At 43.2% G+C, this 10,101-nt stretch overlaps 1 protein-coding gene across 2 annotated transcripts in view; it reads left to right on the forward strand.

The window, feature by feature from the left end:
* Positions 1–9,774, forward strand: part of ROR1 (receptor tyrosine kinase like orphan receptor 1) — a 174,802-nt gene extending 165,028 nt beyond the window's left edge. For both annotated transcript variants that reach the window (XM_074151650.1, XM_074151651.1), the window contains 2 exons: positions 2,677–2,888; positions 6,738–9,774. In XM_074151650.1, coding sequence (XP_074007751.1) covers positions 2,677–2,888; positions 6,738–8,162 — 1,637 coding nt within the window. In that variant the 3' untranslated portion in view covers positions 8,163–9,774. The remainder of the gene's footprint in view (positions 1–2,676; positions 2,889–6,737) is intronic.
* The last annotated feature ends 327 nt before the right edge of the window (positions 9,775–10,101 follow it).

Raw genomic sequence — 10,101 nt, forward strand, 5'->3', positions numbered from 1 at the left:
GGGCCGCTCCGGGTGAGGAGAAGTGGCTCAGACCCCGGGCGTTTGGGCAAACTCAGGGGTCTCTGTGTGTCCACCAGCTCCAGCGATGCTGCTGAGCTTTCTGTACTCACTGCACTGTTGCTGCACAACCATTCGGCCCTGTACATTTTGTGTTTTCCACAACTTTGGGATAATTGGATAATTAAGAGTTGATGGGGGGGCTGCTTGCCAGGGACCCTCTGGATGGGCTCCGAGATCCCAGGACTGGCTCCGTCTTTTGATCTGAAACAGCTGAAAGCGGGACGCTTTTGGACGTGTTGCAAAAGTCTCTGATTTGAACGTTTTGCTAGATAATAGATGAGAGAGTTTGGCTGGCTTGAAGAATTCCCGACAAGGGTTTTAATTACCTCTCACCACTACCTTAAATGGTACTCGCTGTGCAGCTGGCATTATTATTCTAAATACAGACAAATAGAGCTATATCAGGTGAGTAGTAATTTAAGTGTTAAATGCTAATCTGCATATTAAAACCAAAATACCATGTGGGATTGGCATTCTGCTGGTTCTGCACTGGCTGAAAGAGCCATTTCAGGCACATTTTAATAAGTATTGTGCATTCTGCCTCACCAGGACATGCCTAGATGGAAAATGGACTTAATTAGGGTGGCTCCCAAGAAACCTGTTAACCTACTGAGGCTTCACGGCAGGGGCTGCTGCTTAATAGGAATAATAATTCCCTTTGACTGGAATAGCTCAGGTGATGAACTGGTGCCCAGGTCCCCGTCTGCCTCGTGCTGGTGCTTTCTTTTTCTTCCTTCAACTGTATCTTTCAGTTGTCTCACAAGCTGCAATAGATTTGTTTCATAAAAGTTTGTCAACCTGAATATAGGAAGATGTTAAACATGGAGTAATTGGAGCAGGAGGCTTAGCAAAGACAAACCTAAGAAGGTTTTGAAGGGGAAGGAAAAAGGGCACTGATTGTGTGTCCATGCTAGAGGGCAGCAACTCCTGAAGGAAACCCAGAGCTGGACATTCTCTGAAGACAGGGTGAGAGCACACACTGGCCTTCTGCTGGGCACAGGGAGACTGTTCGGGGGTGCTTTAGTCCTCTCTTGTTTCCCAAAACCCATAGAAATATTTGCACTACCTCTCCTCTCAATTAAAAACCAGATGGCACAACTTAATCTAAAAAGAATGGCCAAAAAGGAGCGTGGGGGGAGCAGAAGGACGGTGTGAGCCTGTAAGAGGAGAGGGGTTATGCAAAGGGACATCCAGAACCATTTGAACTTTGCCTCTGTCACAATTTGAGTCCAACCCAAGCTTCAGATCAAGTTCATGTTTAATTAAGTGCATAAAAGATATCTGTGTGGGCTGCTAAGCATTTGTACAAATCCAGCCTGGAAAACACAGACAAACAAACTGCAATGACCCTGTAGAAATAATAAAACATTCCCCGTTCTGCCAGAATCCTCTCAGCCTGATGCTGCCGTGGACTTTCACCATCTCCCTTGGAAACAACCAGTCCTGCAGCCCAAGGTGATCTTTAAAGTTCCTCTCAGTGAGGTGCCCTGTGAAACCAGAGCCAGCTGGAGGGAGGCGAGCGTCTGGTGTCCCGGCTGTCCCTCGCTGGCCACTGGTAGAAGAGGGTTTCATCTTTCCAAAATTAATCACTCGCTCCCTGGCTGTGTGCGGAGGGAGCAAACGTTGCAGCTATCACTCGCACGATGTTAAATAAACCAGCTTCCCAACCTCTTCCGGATCCTTCTTTTTTTATCCACACTCTACCTTTCCTTTCAACTAACGTTGCTGTGTCCTTTGGGCCAGCATTTGCCACCCTGCAAATGACACACTCGTAGCGTATAGTTGTGTCCTGATTTGAGAGGGATGGGCTTTCCCATTACCCCGTTAATCCTATTAAAACCAAGTCCTCAGGATATAAGTTTTTTTTAAGATAATGCTACAGCTTTTCTCTGTGTTCAGACTTTCTGAAGCCCTTTCCTGACTTCCAGGGATAAAAACCAGGATGGTTCTCACTCTTTCTTGCCATTTCCCAGGTGTTCTCCATTTCTTCTGCTCTAGTGTCCCTAATTGTCCTGCTCCTGCACCTAAAACTAACTAGAACATATGTTTTCTGTTGCATGTGTTGTTTGTTCCAGTGCCCTGGGTGGCCACACAAATGCTTTGGCCAGTGCTAGGAGATGTTGAGAACACGAGGCTGGAAATAAATAAGGGAATAAAACCATCCTTTTTAATGGCTTCCCACTTTTCTGTTGAATTAAGGAAACTATGGCACCAAAACCTAATGTACATATTAAAAAATGGAGTCCCTAATCCCACCAGAGCCTTTCTTCCGTAAGCTATTTTAGAAATTAACTTTTCTGTGGACCCACGTTTGACCATTACTTCATTTCACCCCAAGCAAGAGCCACCTCTCAGTCCAGCTATTTCATGACCAGAACTTGTTTTGGACTGACGTGATGCAGGGAAATGGTTCCTGGCCATTCTGTGTTCTTATAGAAATGTTACTCAACAAAATTAATTGCTCTGTTTTTCTTAAGGTAATAAAAGAGTGTTCAAGGTGCATTGCAATAGTATTACCTGGATATTTTACTCAACGCTATAATTGACCCAGGGATGTATTTGACTCTGTGGGATACTTCATTCATTGTTGTTTGTTTGTTGTTTTTTTTAACCCAGATTATAAAGATTCCAAGGAAAAGAATAAAATGGAAATCCTGTATATCCTGGTGCCAAGTGTTACCATTCCCCTGGCCATAGCCTTGCTCTTCTTCTTCATCTGCATCTGCCGCAACAATCAGAAGTCTTCCTCCCCTCCCGTTCAAAGGCAGCCCAAGCACGTGAGAGGACAAAATGTGGAGATGTCGATGCTCAACGCCTACAAACCAAAGGTAACCCTTCGTTTCTGCTTCCACACTTGCTCTCTGTAACAGCAGGGAGTGAAATGCTTTGATCAGCTCAGCGCTGAAATATTGAGGTGATTTGAAATCGCAGTTTCTGCTGGTGCCTTTAGCTGGAATTTTTGTAAGGACTTTTTTTGTCAGCAGCATAGCAAGTGTGCCGGACCTGTGGAGGTAATTCCTGTGTGTGTCCGTGTATCTGGATAAATAGGAGCTGGAGGTTTCTCGTAATAAAGCAAGCAACCCGTTACTGAAGCATCTCTAAATTGCCTCATTTCAGTTAGAAAGTAGTGCAGATAAAGACGTGATTCAGCATTTTCTCGAGAGAGGTTTTTCTCATGGGTCTGCTGTAGTCGTATGTCACCTTTCACTCAGCTGAAAGCACTTTGGAAAGATTTGTTCCCTGTTTTTTCAGGCTTACCCGTTCTCTCCCTTAAAAAGAGAAATTACCAAACCAGAATCTTAAAAACCTGCCTGCGGTTCTGGCCGGCACAGCTGATGCACAGCGGCTCTTGCTGCTGGTATTGTTTGCCTTCACCGTGGTCCCAGGTTCATGAAGTGTTTTTTAAAACCATTTTTAGATTTAAGTATGATTAACCCTGAGCTCCTTGTTTATTGGCTCGGCAGCCACTTTGCAAACCTGTGTGGATCACCCCCTCCAGGGCTGTAACTGCCTCCTGCCACCTACGGGCAGAATAAGGCCCTGGAAATGAGTTTCTGCCTGGTTTTTCATGCCAGTTCTCTTCCACAACTTGCTGGAGATAGTTCTTCTGAAGCATTTCAGAGGGAAAACTAATATCTACCAGCAATTAGAATAGAAACTGCGTAGACTGTGGTTTCGTGCCTTTGGGTAAGCTGTTATTTTTGTTAGAGAATGACATAGCAAAATGAATCCAAATTCTGATTGTATTGAGTTGCAGCAATGCCAACTCCAACCCTCCAATATCGCTGGTGTAGGTAGACTTTCAGCAGAGCTCATCGCTCGGCGTCAGGAAAGCTTGCACTTGTACTTCAGGAGCTGTGTTCTCCGTCTCTGAATAAATTCTGGAGCAGTTTTCCTCTTAAGTTCAATAAAGTAGCTAAGGGTTACTGCTGTTGCTTGATCTTAAACGTCGAGTTGATAGAATTGGGTTATGAGGAGTTAATTGTGGCAGCCTAGAGAAAATGACTGAAGTAGCTGTATCCCGGTGACTGCAGGGATGGATGGAGCTGTCTCACCAGTCCCTCTTTCGGGGGCGCTGCCCCCCGTCTGTGGAGCCGCAGTCAGACACAGACACAGTAAGAGGAAAATTCCAGCGCACCCCGAAAGAGCAGGAGACTCGCTTTTAAGTCGGCGATAAAAGCAAACCCACCGTGTGGCTCTGCCGGAAAATGCAGCGCTGCTCTTGCCTGTTAGTAATACAAACTGCACACAGGGCTGTTTTTATCTCTTAACACGAGAATTCCTGTTTTAAATGGTGTTGCGGGCACTGGGTGCTGGTGTCGAGGTGCCAACAGGGCTGTTGTGCGGGGTGTCTGCCCGGGGGGGTCAGTCAGAGTTTGGTCTGTTGTTATATTTTAACTCCTCGGTCCCACACACGCTGTCCCCAGTGAATTTACCTCCATTTTCCTTTGAAGTTCTTCATTTCGACTTTCACGTAGAGCTTAGAGTAGCCGTATATCAAAATGTTGGTAATAGCGCAAAAAGCATTTAATTAAGCGACAAAACCACATCTTGCATCCAATCTCCATGGAATATTTTGTTAAATTTGGATTTGCTTCTTGGTCCCCGTTGCACTAGATATTTTGGGGGTACTAACCCTGGCTAAATTTAAGATAATGGGAACGGCAGCATCATTTTAATAAGGTGGGGGTTTCCACCCAGACTGCTGATACCTCATGGGCTCAGCACGGGAGAGCAACTCGCCCAGGAACGTTCGCAAATACGGACCCCGCTGTTTCCTTTTAATGTTCAAAGTCATCTGTTGCAAAAAAAAAAAAAAAAAGCTTTCCATCTTATTTATGCTAATTCTGTATTTTCCCACTTGGAAACCCGGCTCTCCCTGTCTCAAATGTTTTGATTGCCTTTCAAACAAAGCGGTAAAAGAAAGGAAGTAGAATCCTATTTTTAAATACTGTATCCAGTATTAATGTCAGCTTTGGGTAAAAACACGCTCCGGCTTCAAGCTCCGGCTGAGGTGGATGTGCGTTTGCTCGTGCAAATGAAAACGTTAGCGTTTCATCCAAAAGCCTGTTTCGGTTTTAAGGGATTTTAATTGCCTTCCAAAAAAATATAATAAACTAAGCTCATCGTGTCATTCACCTAATGGAAGGAGCCGATAAAGAGATAGAGGCGCTGGGCTTCGCTCTTGCTGCTCTCCCTTTGTACTCGGTTTACTTTGGCCTGCTGCCTCCTCTGTATTTTACACTTCTTTACATTTTGTACACCGATGTATGACAAATACTTGTCAAACAAAAACTAAGCAGATTTATAACCGCTTAACTTGAAATGAGCCCTTCCTGCCAAAACTTTATGACTTCATTTTCTTTCATAGTTTTCCACTATGTTGGTTCAAACAGACGAACCCAGCCTCAGGTCAGACAGAGGTCATTTCACTTTCATTACTAAAATATAATTTACAATATGCCAGACCTAAACAAGTTTTAGCCTAAAGGATTTGTATAATATAAACCATCTGTTCCTCAACAATATAGCTAATTTCCTGCCATCACCGTACAGTCTACTGGCTGCCTGCTTAAATGGCATCATCATCATCGTCGTCGTCGTCATTATTATTATTACTATTACTATTATTATTATTATTGTTATTATTATTATTACTACTGTGGTATTTCTCTAAAGGTTGTACGTGGTCAATGCGATTAGAATTCATTCATTCTAAAATGTCATTTTCTAAAATGATTTTCTAAAATGTCAAATTTTTTCCTGTATTGCCACTGTAAAGCTGCCGTTACATTATTTCAGGAATGTAAAATGCTAACGTTTACACTAATTCACAAAACATAGATCCCACGCTCGTTAACCTTAAATTACTACCTGTGGCTATGCTGAGGACCCTGAATGAGTGGGTTTGGGCGTAGGTGTTAAAAGCACATGTGAAAGTTAAGTTGTATTATTTTCAGACATTCTTTATGGCCTACGAGTGGATATGAGCACACAGAATAACAAGAGTTTTTTAAAAAGTTTGCCTTTCTTCTTTGACCACTGTCTCATTTTTTCTGGCTGACTCTTTCCTACACGTTTCAGGACTGAACGTTGAGTCAAGTGTGAGCAGAAATAGTCTCTACTGCACATTGAAGGGTTAATAGCAAAGTCGAGGAAAAACTGGCTACAAGGACATAGTTTTAAAGAAAGAGTTTTCTGGCCCAAAAAACACTTCAGCATGTACTTACTTAAAGTATGTGAATTGCCTCAATTCCTGAAATTATTTGGTTTTAAGTGTGTAAATGCGCAAGCCCAAATATATAAATGCCCTTGCTGAAATGCTGAGGGTTCCTGCCTATATTTAGATCCAGTGTTTACTATTTCTACTGATCTTGTGTAGAGGGTAAAGAGTAATTCTAAATTTAGTTTTGGAGCAGGGTGCACGGAGATTAGGGTGCACTCAGCCCTGAGTCGCCGATGTCGGGGTGCTGGTGTCCCTCAGGCTGTCCCTGGCCTGGTCACAGCAGTGCCCGCCTCTCGCAGGGCTGAGCAGGATCGTTGCCAAAAGCTCCGTGGTCCAGGAGCTCCCGTGTCCATCTGCTTGGCTGATGTCCTGCGCGAAAAAGATCTTTTTCTTAAAAATACGTTTTCAGGCCTATTTTGCTGACGTGTTTTTGGTGTCCTTTCTTTGACAGAGTAAGGCTAAGGAATTACCCCTGTCTGCCGTTCGTTTCATGGAAGAACTGGGGGAATGTGCTTTCGGCAAGATCTACAAGGGACACCTCTACCTTCCGGGCATGGACCACGCTCAGCTCGTTGCTATCAAGACGCTAAAAGACTTTAACAACCCTCAGCAGTGGGCAGAGTTCCAGCAAGAAGCCTCTCTCATGGCCGAGCTCCACCACCCCAACATCGTTTGCCTCTTAGGCGTCGTGACTCAGGAGCAACCCGTCTGCATGCTCTTCGAGTACATGAACCAAGGAGACCTCCACGAGTTCCTCATCATGCGCTCGCCGCATTCGGATGTCGGGTGCAGCAGCGATGAGGATGGGACTGTAAAATCCAGCCTGGACCACGGGGATTTCCTGCATATTGCGGTCCAGATCGCAGCGGGGATGGAGTACTTGTCCAGTCATTTTTTTGTCCACAAAGATCTTGCCGCTCGCAACATTTTAATTGGAGAACAGCTTCATGTGAAAATTTCAGACCTTGGACTCTCGAGAGAAATCTACTCGGCAGATTATTACAGAGTTCAAAACAAGTCTCTCTTGCCGATCCGCTGGATGCCACCGGAGGCAATTATGTACGGCAAGTTCTCTTCCGATTCAGATATTTGGTCATTTGGAGTTGTTTTATGGGAAATATTCAGCTTCGGACTTCAGCCGTATTACGGATTTAGCAATCAAGAAGTCATAGAGATGATCAGGAAAAGACAACTGCTGCCGTGCTCTGAAGACTGTCCTCCCAGAATGTATAGCCTGATGACTGAGTGCTGGCACGACCTGCCCTCCCGCAGGCCACGATTTAAAGAAATCCACGCCCGGCTGCGCTCCTGGGAGGGTCTGTCAAGTCACACGAGTTCTACTACCCCCTCCGGTGGGAATGCCACCACTCAAACGACTTCCCTCAGCGCCAGTCCGGTTAGTAATCTCAGTAATCCCAGGTACCCCAACTACATGTTTCCGGCACAAGGTATACCCCAAGGCCAAATCGCCGGCTTCATCGGGCCACCAATACCTCAAAACCAGCGATACATCCCCATAAACGGGTACCCGATTCCACCGGGATATGCCGCTTTCCCAGCCGCTCACTACCAACCGCAAGGTCCACCCAGGGTGATCCAGCACTGTCCTCCACCAAAGAGTCGTTCTCCCAGCAGCGCCAGCGGATCCACGAGCACGGGCCATGTCACGAGTTTGCCGTCTTCGGGATCCAACCAGGAAGCGAATATTCCTTTGCTATCCCACATGTCGATTCCTAATCATCCGGGGGGGATCGGTATTACAGTTTTTGGAAATAAAACTCAAAAACCCTACAAAATTGACTCAAAGCAGTCTTCCCTATTAGGAGACGCCAGCATCCATGGACAAAATGAATCTATGATTTCAGCTGAATTGTAAATAAGCGAGGCCGTTGTAAATATAACTATTTACGATACAAACTAGAAAAGTCGTAGCAAAGATTTATATTCAAATATTTTATTAAAGATTCTCCTGGTTGCTTAACAGACGTTGCAGCAAGTATCTTCTGTGAAGTGTAACTGCTTAACAGGATGGGCAGAACTCAACCAGACAAAGGTCATTGTGGTATGAACAACTCAGCTTTGTCAATGGACGCCTTGTTTCTTTTCAGTGCCACCGACAATTCAAAAAAGGGGAAAAAGGGGAAGTGGGATTTTTTTTTTTTTTTTTTTTTTTTCAAAGAAAAACATCTTCTCGTAGGCTTTTTCACAGCTTTTTAAACCTCTGATGTGGTTTAAATCACGGAAACTTTTTTTATACTGAAAGCATATTTTAATATTTGTCTCTTTTTTTAGGAGATGCAAATATTCGGAGATCTACTGGTTGTGCAATTTCGGTTCCAATAGCTAGTTAAAATATTTGTAAATTTTGCAGTCAAGGATTATGTTTCAAATATGTGATCTGAGAGCTGAATAAATTACTTCAGGTAGGATTTTGGTTTTTTGTTAAGTTGGGAGTCTGAGTTTAGACCAAAAAAAGTCATTTATATGACAGCACAATAGCTTGAGTTACCAACTCGCAGTCTATAAACATCATCTGCTATTGGCTGCTAAAGGTGGCTGGAGTTCCAAGAAATTGCCTTAAAGGAAATGAAATTAAAGGGTTTTAATTTCAGAACCTTGAATCGACTTACTCAAAGATAACATTTCATAATCTAGTAGTTAAAGCAGAAATTCTATATCCTTTTGTTGCTATGCAACTGTTTAGTGGAAAGGCTCCAAACCACAATTTTATATATGACAATCAATTTTCCCAGGAATATTTATTGTTTCAGATCAGTGTGTGATTTCAGTGACTATGACTCCAGAAGCCCTGAAAAAAGGGAAGTTCATGTTCGATCAGGCAGCAAATCCATTGATAGCAGTTTTTGCCTATCAAGTCTAATAATGTGAATTAGTGTTAACTTTCGACTTAGAACTAAGACATTTGTATAATTACTAAAAATTCATTCAGGTATAAGCAATCTAGATTATTCATTTGAAACCACTTTAATGAGTTACAGAAGTGCTGTGTACATGACAGTTTTTCACAGACTCTCTTTTGTACTGAATAGTATTTTTTATTGTACACGGAACGAAAACAATCTTTTGCTCAGTTGACAATGTTGTATAATATGACTTTATTTTTTATCTTTTTGCACAAAAGTGTGATGATGTTTTGTACAGCAGAAGTGAAAATACATCTCTGCATTTTATATCTTGGGCTGTTCCTTTTTTATTTTTAACCTGATGTAGATGTTCTTGAAATATATTATGGTGATACTCAGCCACTACCTTATACAAATACTTTTCTTTGTTTTCACTGCATGCGTTTAATCACTGTATTACTTGATGATTGATTTATTAATTATGGGCATTTCAATTAGGCAAGCATGAAAATGTAATAACAAAGGCTATTTTATAATTAAGATATGTGCATTTTTGTATTTCACGTGCCAGAGATGATATTAAACACTGATTATTTTATGCTGCTGTTTATTAAAACATTGTTTTAACATAAACATACCGGCATTTCCTCCATCTTGGCGTAAGATATTTGAAAAGTTTCGGGTTTAAGAGAGCTGAAATCTGCTCAATCGGAGTAGGGATCCTGCTGAAATGCCCGCTCGAATGGGAGATGAGAGTTTTGCAAATCATATTTGCAGACAGACTGCTGAGGGGTAGCTTACGGAGGCTTAAATGAATATTTGACTGTGCAAATATTTGCAGGGCACACCAAAGAAGCGGGATGCCATAACCGCCCCGGGAAAACGATGGTGCAGTCCTGGCTGTGATCCTCGTGGATGCTGCTCAGCTCCGCACCGAGGGCCGGCATCGCC

This window comes from Numenius arquata, chromosome 8, assembly GCF_964106895.1.
Source record: "Numenius arquata chromosome 8, bNumArq3.hap1.1, whole genome shotgun sequence".
NCBI classification, from domain to species: Eukaryota; Metazoa; Chordata; class Aves; order Charadriiformes; family Scolopacidae; genus Numenius; species Numenius arquata.